At 38.7% G+C, this 16,701-nt stretch overlaps 2 protein-coding genes across 7 annotated transcripts in view; both read left to right on the forward strand.

The window, feature by feature from the left end:
• Positions 1–2,053: 2,053 nt before the first annotated feature.
• On the forward strand, positions 2,054–3,712 carry TACSTD2 (tumor associated calcium signal transducer 2). Its single transcript, XM_058174349.1, has one exon. It carries the CDS (start codon positions 2,192–2,194, stop codon positions 3,116–3,118), a length of 927 nt encoding a protein of 308 aa, XP_058030332.1. The 5' UTR covers positions 2,054–2,191; the 3' UTR covers positions 3,119–3,712.
• Positions 3,713–3,868: 156 nt separating this feature from the next.
• The window catches only part of OMA1 (OMA1 zinc metallopeptidase), a 49,385-nt gene continuing 36,552 nt past the window's right edge, over positions 3,869–16,701 (forward strand). The window contains exon 1 of one of the 6 annotated variants that reach the window (XM_058174344.1): positions 3,869–5,028. Coding sequence is in view for 1 of the 6 variants with exons in the window: in XM_058174342.1 (XP_058030325.1) it covers positions 14,083–14,118 (36 nt within the window). In the remaining 5 variants the exon portion in view is untranslated. Of the gene's footprint in view, positions 5,029–12,538; positions 13,958–14,067; positions 14,119–14,150; positions 15,682–15,719; positions 16,633–16,701 lie in introns of those variants that run through there. The other 5 variants (XM_058174346.1, XM_058174343.1, XM_058174342.1 and 2 more) reach the window with 5 other exon arrangements.

A 16,701-nucleotide genomic window follows, 5' to 3' on the forward strand; every position in this document is an offset into this window, starting at 1 on the left:
TGACATCCTGGCACTCTGCAGAGCCTAAAATTTTCAGCCAGCTTGGCATTCCGTCGCTATGCATTGAGTGCTTGGGAAAGCTGCTTTCAAATTTTGCCTGTTTTTTTTTTTTTCCCCTGATGCTTTCGGAGAGCCGCACAATTTTCTAGCCAGTGCTTCTAATGATACACTGAGGAATGTTTTGGCAGTAATAAAATAGTAGGAGGAAGTAACACCTGCAGGAGAAAGAGCTCAAGCAATAGTGTTTGATGAGTAGCATTGGAGAAGCATTGAGGAACAGAAAAGAAACGATATACTGGTTTCAGAGATAGTTATCCCAATTCAGTTGGCAGACATAATACTAGGCACTCACTGAATAATTAAAATAAGAAAGTGTCTTGTGGCAACTTAAAGAATAACAACTTTAATTACTCTTTAAGGTACTACAAGTTTCTTCCTTATTGCTACTATAAATGAGTAACATGGGCACGTACACACCTCCGAAACTGTGTAATTGAAGTACTTTAGTTAATCATTACTTGTGTGTGTAAAAAGTGCAGAGACAAAAGTTGGTTTATTACAGGATTCTCAGTCTTCGGTATCTCAAAGGCTACCAGAGCAAAATCTTAGCACATATCTCAAGTGCCACAGAGACATAGCAAAGTAACGTTTTTGATACGTCACATGAAAATATTACAAGACTGTTTTCTTATAATGTAACTCTGGACATCTGCAGTAAGAATAAAAATTCCCACCGAAAGCCAAGTATTGCAGCTTTTAAGAATATATAGGTATTCTTATGACAATGCAATAGTCACCTACGTGTGAGTTAGAGAGGCCGTATATATTTGTTTAACAAATAATAAACTGTTTTGAAAAAGCATTGGGATCCAATTTTTAAAAACTTACTGAAAATAACTAACATGAGCAACATGCACCAGAGGCTATAAAATAAAGGAACAGGATTTTGGAGTATATTTACTGTATAGGGAGCTGAAATGGAGGTTTCCTCATTGCGTGAAATATCCCTCCCTTGATAACTATCTATCTGTCTGTCTGTCTGTCTGTCTATCTATCTATCTATCTATCTATCTATCTATCTATCTATCTATCTATCTATCTATCTATCTATCTATACACACACACACACACACACACACACACACACACACACACACACACACATATATATTCCTTGTCCCCATTGCTACACTTTTGTGATCCAGAGAAGAGGATCCAGAGAATAAAGGTCAGTGTGACTGGGAGAAACTTTCACCAAAAACCATTTCATTGTAAAGGCCATTTCTCATATCCTGCCAAAGCAAAACCCAATTTGCCATAGAGGACTGGTCAATCATAGTTCCCTGGTGGACATCCTTGCAGATGTCAGTGTTTGCCAGAGGTACACTTTGTAAGTGAATAAGGATAGGCTGTGTGAAATTACTCTGTCAGGGACATCAAAAATCCACTTTATATTAGAGGAAGATGTAATTGGCTGAAGCATTTGGGTCATCTCTAGAGATACCAAATATTCCTCTCAGTACTCCTTTGAACTATCACGTATTTGCAGGGTCATCACTGTTTAGTAGAAGAACTAAAGAGCTGTTCATCTTAAATCACGGAATAGTTGACCATCAAGAACCACTGAATCCTCAAAAACCTGAAAGAGAGCCATTTTTTTCTCCATCCCTCCCATTGTGTATACTGACTGACCCCTGAAGTCAACGTGAATCTACCTTAACATCTCTTCACCTTGTCAATATTAAGATGTGTGGACTTCAATTCCCAGAATTCCGCAGCCAGCATGCAATATGGTTTTTCATTAATATGTAGCCTGGCATATTATTACCTCAGCCCATGAGGCAGGTGTGCCTGAATTCACAAAAGAGCTTATAGTTGTGTTATATTGGTTTCTGTGTTTTTGGCAACCTGTACTTCCTCATTCAGTAGGAGGAAAGAAATGAGAGTTGCTACCACACCCTAATGGAAGAAGGTGTATGCTTTTGGACCTCTGTTATGACCTGTTTTGTTTGTGAGTCACCAACTAAATTGATTGGGTGGGTCTGACATTCATTTTCAAAGTGAGGAAGCAAGAGTTGCATTCAGTCACACAGAAACCGGGCGGCTCTTGCTGTGGATGGATCTTGTCTTTAGGTTTCTGTATTCACCTGCTCTTTTCTAAAGTCAACTTCTGCTCCTCTTTCTCCAACCTATGGAGGCTACTTTCAGAATTGTATTGATTTTGATGGTCGTGGCTGCATCGGCAGAAGATGATCACTGCTCATGTCCAACCAACAGACGGACGCATTGTGCCATGGAGCAAGGCAGCTGTGTCTGCAAGGCTCAGGGTTCAAATCAGAAAGTGGACTGTTCAACTCTGACATCTAAATGTCTGCTTATGAAGGCAGAGGTGAGTGCCCCAATAGGCAGGAGGTTTCCAAAGCCTGAAACGGGTTTTTTGGACAATGATGGACTGTATGATCCAGACTGTGAAAACAGTGGCATCTTCAAAGCCAGGCAATGCAATCATACAGATACTTGTTGGTGTGTGAACAGTGCTGGGGTCAGGAGAACGGATAAGGGTGATAAAAACTTACAATGCAACGAACTTGTTAGAACAAACTGCATTGTCATTGAGCTTAAGCACAAAGAGAGGGAAACTCCCTTCTCCCAGTCTGAAGTAGCCAGCAGTCTTCGGCACCTCATTCAAAACCGGTATATGCTTCATCCAAGCTTCATCTCATCTATTGAATATGATCACCCATTCATCAAAATTGACTTGAAACAGAACGCTTCACAGAAGTCTTACAGAGATGTGGATATTGCAAATGTAGCCTATTACTTTGAAAAAGACATCAAAAGTGACTCCCCTTTTGTCTCTGATAATAAATTTAATATCACGGTCAAAGGAGAACCATTAGATATTGAAAAAGTCCTCATTTACTACGTGGATGAAATCCCTCCAGAATTCTCAATGCAATTCCTGAAAGCTGGTGTTGTGGCAGTGGCTGTGGTGGTTCTTGTAGCCATTTTAATTGGGATTACTGTGTTTGTGTTTATGAGGAGATGGAGGACTGGAAAATATGAGAAAGTTGAGATTAAGGAGATGGGCGAAATGCAAATAAATCGAGTTTCGTAGATGCTGTAATCTGAAATCAGAATTAAGATTTTGATACTGAGGAAATGAAAAATAGATAAGATTATCCCCTGTTGTTTGAAGGGAAGGAGGCATTAATTTTTCCTTCTAATAATAATCAAAGGAGAAAACAATAGCTTTGTAGAATCTTCCCCAATTGCAAAATAGAAAATAGAAGAAGACTGAAGATATATTTGAAGTTTCAGAGAAAAAAAATATCCTAATGCTATAATCTCTTCCTGAAATGTTCCTGTTTCGTGGTGGTTTTTAAGAAAACAAAGTTGTTCCATAGCTACACAGTTAGCTTAATTTATCAACTCTGTTTCTATACCTGTTTTTATGTGTATATTAAAATAATTTTTTTTCTGTGTCTCTCAAGCACAAGACTTATTCCTACATTTAAGATTGTCTTTTTGTTTGTTAAAAATGTTACACTTTTATTTTGTAAATTTAATTGACTGAAAATATTTGCTTCTGTTCCAGATCTAAAACTATAGGAATGCTACTTTTGTAAAGTAATGCCAGCATAGCTTTTCTAATGGAATCTATCTTGTGTAACATAATGGTGTCTTTAAATAAATGTTCTTAACTTTAAAATGCTGTTAAACTTAGTTCCGTGATGATAAATTGTATATTGTATAGACGGGTTGAGAGCATGTGTCCCAATGAACTACAATTCCCAGTATTCCTCACTGTCGTCCATGCTAGCTGAGCTGCTAGAGGTTGCAGTTCAACCATAGTGGAAAGACACAAGTTTCCTCATAAACTGTTGGAGAGCAACCGTCCCATTTGGGAAGAGGGTTCAAGCAGGAAATTAGCTTGGAGCCTTGGACTCATTACATGACATGTGTGTGTCTGATTGTTCTTACCTGACATAAACCGACTACTGATCTTCTGGCTTTTATGTTAGGATACGTTTTGGAGTACCTTGCTGAATGTCTGCTCTAAGGTTTCACTGTCTAGTACTTACACGGTGGCATGTAAATTGCTTAGACTACTTTAAAGTGGATGACCTAATTTGGCCATTTCAGTCACTACTATTTCCTTTTCATCTGATGGTAGCACTATTTCATGGTAACCTAGTGCAGCTCTGAGGAAACCCAGCATCATGCAAATAATTGCTGTTTCCTTGTAACTTAGTTATGGAAAACCCCACTCACTTCCCCCCACACCTCTGCTGTTTAACAGCCAAAAAGGATTCAGCTGAGCACTTAGAATATGACACGTGGTTTGCTGTTTCTTGTTTACCAAGACAATCCTTTAAATAAGTAATGCACTCCCTCTTAGCTTTGTAACTTTGCCAAAATGTAAGAACTAGCAATGCTGCCCATTTATTTTAATTTCAAACAGTCTAAAACTACGTATTGAAATGTAATTATTAATGGCAATGCATCTCTACAATTAACAGTCTATTAAAAACCTATGCACCATTGGCATCAACCTAAATAACGTTGCAAAAAAAGGGAAGGGTGCTTATAATTTTTAAAACTCATCTTTGCAGATAGACCCAGTCTACATATATTGATCCACTGTTTTATGCGGTGCTTCCTGCAACTTCAGTGCTAGGCTTAATGTTTAATATGCAATATCTAACCTTTAAGGCCAGTTCTTTGGTTAACTAATGACAAAATACAATATAGGCAGAATAAAATCATCTCTAAAAAAATGTTGCCCTACTGTAAAATAGTCACAGTCTCCAGATTTCTCTCCTACAGTAACAGGCTATTAGAATAGTTATTATGAATTTTAATAATGATCACAAGCTTGCACAATTGCTTTCCTCATCATACGTTATTTCTTACACAGAAATAGGTCCAAGTTATCTATCGTAACTGAATAAAAGCTGCAATGAAGAAGGATTTCTTAGCATAGCTCTGTGTCACATCAACCTAGTGCTTGATTTCCAACAACTGGTAAGAAAATGGATCCCCTGAGTTGCACGTATAACGTATATATAATATATATATAATATATAACGTATATATTCTGAAAGTCTGCTCTAAATTATTCTTTCAAAACCTTGAGCTGGAATTGAAAGGAGCTGAGTTTTGTTCAAACTGTCTTGGTTTTGGAATAGTCTCTATTGTGCTTTGTGTTCAGTGATGGACCCACAAATTTTATTATATAAACTTAATCAGATGCAAAAGAAAACAGGTTATTGCATTTGTAAGCATTGCGTACTAGCAGAATTATTTTCTGTAGGTGTTACAGTCATGCAGGTACTCCTTAAAAATTGTTTATAAATGAACTTTATAAATGAACTTTATAAATGAACCTACAGAAACTTCAAGAGTTCTGTATCTAGCCAGCATCAAATTTGCAGTATGTAGAACTCAGTTGTCCAGCAAAAATTTAGTAGCAATAGTTGCTTCTGTCTCTATTTATCTATATATTAAGATTCCTGAAAGCTACATTTCCATAAGGCCAGGAACTTTACGATAGTTGATGCAGAACATTGTAGCCCATCTCTTACTAGACAAGATAAAGTGGCTGGACAATCTGTCACACTATGCCATATTATTAAAGGTAAAGCTTACCCTCGCACATATGTGCTAGTCGTTCACGACTCTAGGGGGCGGTGCTCAACTCCGTTTCAAAGCCGAAGAGCCAGCGCTGTCTGAAGATGTCTCTGTGGTCATCTGGCCGGCATGACTAAATACCAAAGGTGCATGGAACGCTGTTACCTTCCCACCAAAAGTCCATTTTTCCTTAGTAGGAATAAAATGATTATTTTATTTTACATAAAACACACAACACAAAAAGTCAATTTTCCATATACTGTATTGGACTAAATGATTAAATGCAAATAAAGATGAGGGTTGCTGAAATAATTAGCAATTTGTAGAAGATAGTGCTATCAAGATTATTAGTAATTATGGTTTTACACTATTTCTTGGATCAGAGGAAGATGCTCTAAAAACCATTAATGTGGAACAATAAGCCATGACTGTGTATTTCTGGGGTTCACAGATATATGAGTAATTTTACAAACAAGATGCTTGGCAAGTTTTTATTAATAAATAAAAATAAGATAAGCTTTTCATCTCATCCATATGAGCTCTTCTCAACTTCCTCTATTTTTAGCCACTTTTTCAAATGAGTTCCATTGAATTCAGTGGGAATTATTCTCAGGTAAAGTATAAACAAAACTACATTTTGTTCAAATGTAGTTCAAATCATCTGGACACTTCCATCAAAATTGTTTTGAGCAGTCCGTGTTTCAGTGAAGCAAAACTGGTAAGATTCTAGGTTGCTTGTGTTCTGATGAATACAATATATAATGACAGAAGAAAGTTGAAAGATTTAATGGATAGCAAGGAAGATAAATGCGATTAATCAAAATTGTAACACAAAACAAAACCAGAAAAAAATCTCTGATAAATAAAGAGGGTAAAGAGAAGATGTGTATGAACCAGATGTATAGGAGACAATGAAAGCCGGATGAACCATGCAGTTTAAAAATGATATCCTTTTTTTCTGTAATTTTCTGTAATTAGTTAACCTCATCTGAAAATGGATAAGCTTTGGTATTTCTATGTGTGCCATTGAGAAGGAACAGACAAAACTCTGAGGTTATAAATGGGGAGGGATATTGTACTTTATATGTCAGTAATTAATCAAAGGAACACAAAGATTAATTGCAGCAAGGAACATGTAGAATATATCTGGCCATATGTCATTTTCAATTCAAAGAAAAGGCACTGGAATAACAGATCTTTAGCAAATTTTACCCAGGGTTGAGGGACCTGTGGCTTTTGAGTCCTAGCAAAAGGTGGTGTTGGGAGATTAGTTTTAGTCGCTGTAACCTTAACAAATGAATGAGAAACTTGAACCAACATGTTCCATAGTTGCTTCCAGCTTTTCCCTTGCTGAAAAGGGAAGGAATGAACAGGTCTAGGAAATGGTGCAATTCTATGGTAAGGTAAAGGTAAAGGTTCCCCTGCACATGCGTGCTAGTCATTTCCGGCTCTAGGGGCGGTGCTCATCTCCATTTCTAAGCCGTAGAGCCAGCGCTGTCTGAAGTCTGCATGTGGCCTGCATGACTAAATGCCGAAGGCGCACGGAGCACTGTTACCTTCCCACCAAAGTGGTCCCTATTTTTCTACTTGCATTTTTTACGTGCTTTCGAACTGCTAGGTTGGCAGAAGCTGGGACAAGTAACGGAAGCTCACTCTGTTAGGCAGCACTAGGAAGTCGAACTGCTGAACTGCCGACCTTCTAATCGACAAGCTCAGCGTCTTAGCCACTGAGCCACCATGTACCAATCCTATCATCGAAGATGTCAAAAAGGCAATTTAATTTCTTCAGAAAATGAAGAATAGGAGAATGTTTGGAAGTACAGTAAAGTGCTCAAAAAGTAAAGTATTGCGGGCCTCAAAGGTTGTTGGATGTAACAGACTAAAGTGTACTTTTCCAAAGGGAAAGTTACAACTTTCAACCATTTGTTTTCTGATCAGTTGAAGTTACACTGGTACTAAAAACAGTGACTTATGACTAGTCCTCACACTTATAACCATTGCAGCATCCCCATGGTCACCTAATAAAAATTTGGGTGCTTGGCAACCAGCATGTATTAATGAGGATTGCAGCATCTCAAACTGGCTTCCAACAAGTAAAGTCAGTGGGGAAAGCCAGATTCGCTTTAGTACCACATGATCCACTTAGCAACTGCAATGATTTGCTTAACATCCATGGCAAAAATGGTCATAAAATTGGGCATGACCGGGCAACAGAGATTCTGGTCCCAATTGTAGACATAAGTTGAGGACTATCAGTAGTAGGAACATTTCTAGAAACGTCCTTGATACTATGCTGTATCTAAATCTTCAAGTGACAACAGTGACACGAAGTGCATGCTTGTACAAATGTACAACTAAACATTGTACATTTAGAGAAATGCCACCAGTCCACATAGGACTACGCTTGAAAAGTATATGGCAAGGATCATGGTTTTATTTCTTCAGTAAGGTTGTCTGAAAGATTGTTTGAGGGCTTCTGCCTCACTCCCAGGATTTCCCTAGGGAGCTAAGACATGTAATTTTAATTTTCTCTTGCAAATAGTTAGCAATTAGATCTTAAACACAGTTTTAATATTGTGGATATTTTTCCTTTTTAATTTTCATCATACAATACATTCAGTGACAACTGTTGAAAAATGGGATTGAAACACTATAAAAGAGATTTCCTTGTATTGTCTGCTATTTTATAGGATTCTTTTTAAAAAGTGTAATTACAAGTATTTTTCATAAATGAGATATATTTCAGTCAGGGCGGGTGACATCAATAAACAGTCATCTTCTAACAGCAATAAAAACAAAATAATCTATATCTTACATTTTTATTTAACCACTTCTTCAGCGAATGATTGCAATATTATAAATTGCTCCTCAATTCCCTGTTCCTTAATAGGGTTGTTAATACTATTACAACCATAATCTTTCCCATGCAGGTACAATTAGCATTTTCAAAGCCTCCCCATTGATCTGCCTCGGGGTTTTGATAAATTTCTAAGTGCTGCAATTACCTCACTTTAATGCTGAAATTAATCTAGAAATATTACAATGGCCTATTAGGGTAGTGAGATTCGACTTTTCCAGATTTTTTTTTAATATGGCTTGGTAGCATTATCAAAATTCCTTATGCCACAGCTTCGTCTTGTTAAAATTGTGCACACTGGATAAGCTGACAAGGTCCTCATTTTGATTTTCATGAAGGCCTTGAGTCCCCGAAGGACGAATAGACTAGGAATCCTTTCCCAGCTTACTTCACGACTCAAGGAAATAATTATAAGCCACAAGGCGACTGCTAAATGAGAGAATGAAAATGGATTTGTAATCCTCCTTTGAGATCTTAGAGCTAAGTCCAGGAGAACTGGTGACATTTGCTTCTGTTATTTTTCAGGCAATTCTTTGGCATCAATGTGTCTGAATATATACATGTGCGTGTACTACAGTGTTCGTGATTGTTGTTATTATTGAGCAAGGGATTGGACTGGAAGACCTCCAAGGTCCCTTTCAACTCTGTTATTCTGTTATTGTGGGCTACTTTCAACAACACTAAATAAAAAAAGGCTACCTTTGTTTCAATCCTTTAACTGGGTGAAAATTTCAACGTGCCAAAAATTGGATTTTTTTTTTTAATGCATATGCCTCCCTTTCCCTTCCCATTCCCTCTCTTTATAGGCATAGTTACTCAATACAAAAATGTTAAAATCTCTTCACTACTTTCATTAAAAAGGCTCCTGGCAAAGGACTGAGAAACTTTCTTTTGAAATATAATTAAGAAATGAGGACTTGAGCTGTTCTCTTATGAAAAATAGTGATAGCGGAACATATTGCCGCAATAAAAACTATATATTCTAGAGCAGGGGTGGATAACTATGGCCCCCTTTACGACCTGTGGACTTCAACTCCCAGAATTCATGAATTCCTGCTCTAGACACATTCATGAAGCCACCAGCAATCCAGCCCGACTTGAAAACTTTATGCATGCTGTGTCCACAGACCCCTTTTGATCAGTGAAATGCTCCCGGATCAGACTGGATTGTGCAATCCGGTAGCGATCATGCCGGGAGTTCAGTGATCCAGTAGCGATGGCAGAGTGAAGCTCCACCCACCTGTATGTCATTACTTCCTGGTTTTTTACCTTCTGCGCATGCGCGGAAGGTTTTGTGCATGCTCAGGAGGTCTGTGCGCGTACGGGACGCGTGCACTTCCAAACTGGTAAGGAAGGTAAATAGACTTCACCCCTGCTTCAGAGTTAAGAACTTCCTAGCACTTTGGTTCCCTTGAACCAAATCAAGATATGAATCTTCAATACCCATCAGTCCCACTCAGCATAATCAATGGCAACAGATGGTGGGAGCCATATACCAGGCGTGAGCAACTATGACCCTTTCCGACCTGTGGACTTCAAATCCCAGAACTCCCACACTGGCTTAGGAATTCTGGGAGTTGAAGTCCACATGTCGGAAAGGGACCATAGTTGCCCATCCCTGCCATATACCCAGACATTTAAAGAGGCAATTTGCCAGCTTCTGCTTTATAAAGAAGTCATAAAGGTAAAGGTAAAGGTTCCCCTCGCACATACATGCTAGTTGTTGCCGACTCTAGGGGGTGGTGCTCATCTCCGTTTCAAAGCTGAAGAGCCAGCGCTGTCCGAAGACGTCTCCGTGGTCATGTGGCTGGCATGACTAGACACCAAAGGCGCACGGAACGCTGTTACCTTCCCACCAAAGATGGTCCCTATTTTTTCTACTTGCATTTTTACGTGCTTTTGAAACTGCTAGGTTGGCAGAAACTGAGACAAGTAACAGGAGCTCACCCCGTTACACAGCAGCACTAGGGATTCGAACTGCTGAGCTGCCGATCTTTCTACAAGCTCAACGTTCTAGCCCTTGAGCCACCGTGTCCCTTAAAGAAGTCATATGGTGTGCTTTTTCTTGCTTATTTCAAACATGAGGGAAGAAATGATGTTGCAGACTAAGGGAGTTGGGAATCAAAATCCAATGAATTTGGAAGTTAGCATGATAGGGAATCTCCAAGCTATTAGAAGGTCTAAGGAAGTCAAATTGTGTAACTGTACATATCCATTAGATCTATATATTCCCATCTTTCCTTCAGCTCAAGGAAGCAGTCAACAATTTTTATTTATTAAACTACACGGTTAGACTAAATACCGAGAAGTTAAAAAAAGATACTACTCAGCATATGAAAACCTACTCATGCCTGAATTAGATACATGTGGGGAAACAATCAGATTCAAAACTTACTAATTATCATGGTGATGGTACAAAATTTAGCTACAATTGTGGGACTTCCCAATCAGGGTCTTTTAGTAGGTAGATTACTCTGACAGAGGTCTCAATAATTAGCACATGTATTATCTTCTCTAATTTTTCCCCATAAAGATCATGTAAGATGATTGGCTCAGGAAATACAACTATTCAAAGTTATTCAGTAAGTTTCAACGGCTCATGGAAGATATAAACCTGGATACCCTACATCTACACTAATCACTAGTTGCTCACAGATCATAGGACAGTTTCTGAACTCTTTTTTTCATCCTCTCTTCAAAATAAAGGTGCTGTTTCCTCATTAAAATTCAAGAACAGCCACTGCTTGTAATGACTACTTACAATGTCTTTTGATCTAGCTGTCTATTTAAAGAAAAATGCACTTATAAATTTCTAATTGTATGACTACACATGCCACATTTACATATAAAGTAGTATTCATATTTGTATTTAGTAAAATTATCCTATAATTATCTATGTTACATTTGGTGACTAGCTTGGAATTGTAATATATAGGTTTGTCAATCAAGGGTGTTTCTTTAAAAAAAACAAACCTAGGGTGCAAAATTATTTAAATCGCCAGATAATTTGATTGTAAGCCACCCAGAGTTACCTTGAGGTAAGATAGGCAGCCTATACATTTTATAAATAAATAAATAAATAAACAAATAATAAAGAAACCTCATTAGGTTTACTTCATATGCTCACAGGTGATGTAAGATCCCAGGTACATGAACAGAAGATTCCAATTTTTATGGATATTTAATATTATCATACTTTATTTTAGGTTTCCTGATTTTACAAAAGTATAAATAGCTTCTCATGGGAAACAAGACTTTTTTTTTTTTTTGCTATCCCAGCTATCATAAGTCAAACAAAATAATAATAATAATAATAATAATAATAATAATAATAATAATAATAATAATAATAATAATAATAATAATAATAATAATAATTTATTGAATTTTTATACCGCCCTTCTCCCGAAGGACTCAGGGCGGTGTACAGCCAGAGATAAAATACAAAATATGTACAATTAAAACAAATTAAAACATATCAAAATTACAAAATTACAAAAATGGCTAATAATTAAAATTAAATTTAAAATATTTAAGAATATTAATAAAACCCCAATTTAAAATCAAACTATTATGCCAGTCCTGCTTGAATAAATAAGTATGTTTTTAGCTCACGACGGAAGGTCCGAAGATCAGGCACTTGACGTAGGCCAGGGGGGAGTTCATTCCAGAGCGTCAATGCTCCCACAGAGAAGGCTCTACCCCTGGTGGCCGCCAGTCGACACTGTTTGGCGGACGGCACCCTGAGGAGACCCTCTCTGAGAGCGTACGGGTCGGTGGGAGGCATAGGGTAACAGCAGGCGGTCTCGTAAGTACCCGGTCCTAAGCCATGGAGCGCTTTAAAGGTGGTAACCAAAATCTTGAAGCGCACCCGAAAGACCACAATGTGAGTAACGATTTTAAAAACTGGAGATTGAAGAAAAGATTTTAAGCAGAAGGGAAAAAAAGATACTGGCCTGATTAGAGGCGCCTCCAGAGGCGGACAGCAGAGAGGCAGAGGAACAGGAGGAGCCTGTTCCTAGTGCACGCATGTGAAGAGCTGCCAGAAGGCAAGAGCAGCTAAAGCAAAAAGGATAACTCGGGACTAAGGCCAGGAGATGATTGGCCCCTCACTTAAGGCTTAAAAGAGCAGCAATGGCTCTTGGGTTCTTTGTAGGAAAGCAAAGTTGCTACAATTGTTTTTGCCAGAGTTTCCTGACACCGATTAGATGTCTTTTTATATACTTTTGAGGGATGACAGTTTGAAATGTTCCTCCAGATTCTATTCCTTTATTCATAATAACAGTTTCCTAGATGTTGCCTGTTTTCATTTGTAAAGGCAAGAAAGTAATACAGTTCGAAAATACTGATCTGAAAAAAAAAGCCTCTACCGCAGCATGCACATTATTTCTCACCTCTGGTTATCATTTCTTACTTTACAAAGGCTCTTATACTTTTCTCAACTTGCACAACATTTCTAATAAAGATTATTCATCTAGTGACTGGAGATTTAGAGAAAAAAAACCCACGCACACAGAACCAGTGTTTTATTTACTATTTCTCTTAGGCGCACGCGTGTAAACACAAACTTGATCAGCCAGCCTGGAAAAACTTGCTTCTGAACGGCCCCGCAGCACGCCTAGTTTCAATCGAAGTGCAACACGATGTAAAGTTTTCTCATTAAAATTCAGTCCAATCATACTTAGTCTTGACGATTACCAGAACGAAGCAAAAGATGCTTGGAGCACCTTGCTGTAGGTTTAGGTCGAAACCCAGCACCAGCCTCTCGATGTAGAAGTTAAGAAGCATTTGTGAATAAAATGACTAATAAAACATAAATATTTTAAATATTTTTATAAAATATTTTTGATTTTTTTAAAAAAAATATAAAATGTATTTTTATAAAATTAAAAAAAATGCTGCAATAACAGCAAGGCAGGTCGGGTAATGGGTGGGCATTTCCAGGGCCAGGCAGCTCTGCCCTGGCAATAAACTAAGCAAGGAGGTGCAGTGAGCAGCCTTGGCGTGGGCAAGTTAGCTTTGCGGCCGTCCCTCCTTGGGTGCCACTTTGCCACCACTAGCGCGCGAGTCGAGAGCCTTTCCCTGCGACGCTCCGCCCTCAATCCCGGAAGGGAAGCGAATTGAAGGGCCGGCTTCGGCCTTCAGCGCAGCCAAAGCCCTTGAACCGGACGGACGGACGGAGGGTGCGGCTTTGAGGCTCCGAGAACACCGCCTCTTTTTTGCGGTGGGGGTCGAACGGGTTGTAAAGAGACCCACCCCCGCGATCGCAAGCCCCTTTCTTCCCGCGCCCCTTTTGAACCCCTTCGCCCGCGTCTCAGTTCCTTCGGTTTCGGGGAAAGGCAGAACTTGAAGAAGGACGAGCTGTAAAACTTTCGGCTCCTCTTCCTCCTCCTCCGCCGCCGCCTAGGGCGTCTGATCTCAGCCGTTTCCCCGGGCCGGATGGGTTCATTCCCACTTTGGTGGTAGGTGCGGAGTCTCTACGGGCGCCAGCGCTGCCCGAATCCTTTCCCTCTCTCTTCCCCCTTTGTGTCTCTACGTCCCATAAAGCAGCTTTCTCCAAGGGAGTCGCTCCTTAGCCTCTGTTGGACTACATGTCCCGTCATTCCCAGCAGTCCCTGTTTGGGATGGTGGGTAGCATAGTCAGCATTCCTGGAGGGAAATATGGATCAGGGCAGGTTAACGTATTAGACCAGATTCCAAAACGTGTTATTGCTACCATTATTATTAGTATTATTTAATATCAGAGAACATTATCATGGTTCTATGGAGTCCTTGATGCTCTCTGAGCTTGGGGACTTTATTTATCTTATCTATTAATTTTTTTATGCTGCCCATCTCCTTTACAAGGTGACTCTGAGTGGCTTTACAGCTTATAAAACAAGTAACAAATAGTTAAAAGATGAAAACAACGCACAGTTAAAATTATATTAAGAGCTATAGTAAAATCGAACTAAGAGAGCTAACAGCCAGATGAGGATGGGGATGAGGTCTTCTTACTTGCTCAGCAATCTCCAACAGTCAGCACCTCCCAAGTCATCTGGCAAAGCCAGATGCTTCATTACCCAACTAGGTAACATCAGTATTGCCCTGATGATGTTAGGTGGATAATGAAATGTCGACAATAAAACCACCAAGCTCAGAGGGTACCAAGGACCCCACAAATCAACCCTGAGCTACGAATATTCCCTTCTATTGGTAACATTAGTTCTGTCTGACATAGAAACAGACTGGAGTTTTTTTTGTTTTTGTTTTTGCATGGAGGTTGCAAGAAAGTTGAAGAACCAGAAGGGCAAGCATACGTGGTATTCCCCCTTTACAGTATGGAGGCGCATGATTTGGCTCTTCGGTTGCATAATCTGTGCTGGAGAATATGTGGTGTTTGTTCTCCACACTGGGTTTGGAATCTCAAAATGCAGATGTGCAAGTTCAGCGGGGTGATTCCTTCAGTCATAGGTTCTCCCTGTTTTAAGTACTGGCACCTTGTAGTCTAAAATACATGTTTGTATGTTTAATGTTGAGAAGGGAGATGGAAATACGATAGGAGTACTTGTTTTTAAGTCTCAGTTGGTTTAATGGGTGACTTATTATATTGGCATGGAGTCTAGATAAATGTACTATATGGTATTTGCCTCCCAGAGACACTTTCCACATTTTGGAAAAAAGAAACTTGATTGGGCAGTGCCCAATTGTCATTTTGCTCACTCTGCTAACCCTCCCTCCATCTTTTGACACTTTCATCAGGCTATATTTCCCCATGTTTCTCAGTATTTTCCTTAGCTAAAGTGCATTTTGAATATTGCCTCCTTTCTTTTAATGAGGGGGAATGTTCCTTGAGTTATAGGCAGTCTTGCTACACTTTAAGGATCGATATAACTAGTATCAGGGCATTGTAAGGGCTTCACGGAATATTACATTAATTATATTTACAGTTGTGTTGCATGAGATAGTAAAATATCACATTCCTGTAGGTGGTGAATGAATGTTGGAGAAATTGTAATTTACATAGCAACGAGTTTAAGGTTCCTCTGACCAATTCAGTTGGTTATTGTATTAAGCCAGAATTATCCGTGATTTGTAAAGCCATCTATTATGCAGAAACGTACTACAGTAGTATGATTCATGCTGAATCAAAACCAAACCAACTGAGTTGTATGGCTTCAGGCTTAGCATAAAATACAAATCCATAAAAGGTATGAAATTAAGCTTGCTTGAAATTCCTAGTCTTTTATTTTCTTTCTTTCTCCTGTAACTTGTTGCCTATTTGCTGCCATCCACTTTCTCCTTCCCTTAAAAACCTGTTGTAATTTCTCTTTCACTACTTCTTCAGTCTTGCTTCCTGTTTCCAAAGTTCTGCTTTAACTGTTGCCATTTTTAATTGTGTTTGAAGGGATTAGCAGTTTTGAAATACTGTACTAAAATAATGGAACAAAAGCTAAAACTACAAAGGTTGGAATCTAGTTATGTCATACCATTGCATCCCCAGGAAGGGCAGGGATGCTGTTCTCCTTTCCCTTTAGTTGTTGCATGCTGTTAAAATCTGCTTTCTGTGTCTGTATGTGATAAATAACAAGGAGTGGTTCTGCCACACAAGCAGGATTCTAGTCATAGCTGTGTTGAAAGTTATGAAAAGTTAACTCAGACAAGCTGGTGATTCAATATAATGAGTTTCCTTGTTTGGCCTTCTTGGCTTTTTCTTGGTCCCTAGATCCTGTTGGACCACAAATATACCTAACATGATCTATCCTAGAGCAACCTTTATGAATAAAAAATCCCAGGAAGCATATTGTCCATGTTTACATGCTGGTTCCTAGCTGGTTCTGGTTCTTTTCTTTTCATACTTCTTGTTTGGGACCATGTTAGTGTTTTATTTATATATTTGTTTGATTTGTATGGACACCCATTGCAGCAAGTGACTGATTTGTATTAAGCCTTGTATTAAGTTGTATGCCCAAATGGTGGAATTCTGGCTTTTATTGACTTATAAAGAGTGTAGATTTGGCTTGTAAACCGTTAACTATTATTTGAAAACTAATTAAAGATTAACTAGTGGACTTTTTGTTTTTGTCTTTATAAACAAAATCTATGAATCCTGGAATGATTGTGCAAGACCAGGCAGTTTTATCATGTAGTGCTCAGAAAAGGTCTGTCAATCTTACATGAATTAATTGATTTGTTTTCCCTATTTGTATCACATGCTTACAAATTCATTC

This window comes from Ahaetulla prasina, chromosome 3 (genome assembly GCF_028640845.1).
Source record: "Ahaetulla prasina isolate Xishuangbanna chromosome 3, ASM2864084v1, whole genome shotgun sequence".
NCBI lineage: Eukaryota > Metazoa > Chordata > Lepidosauria > Squamata > Colubridae > Ahaetulla > Ahaetulla prasina.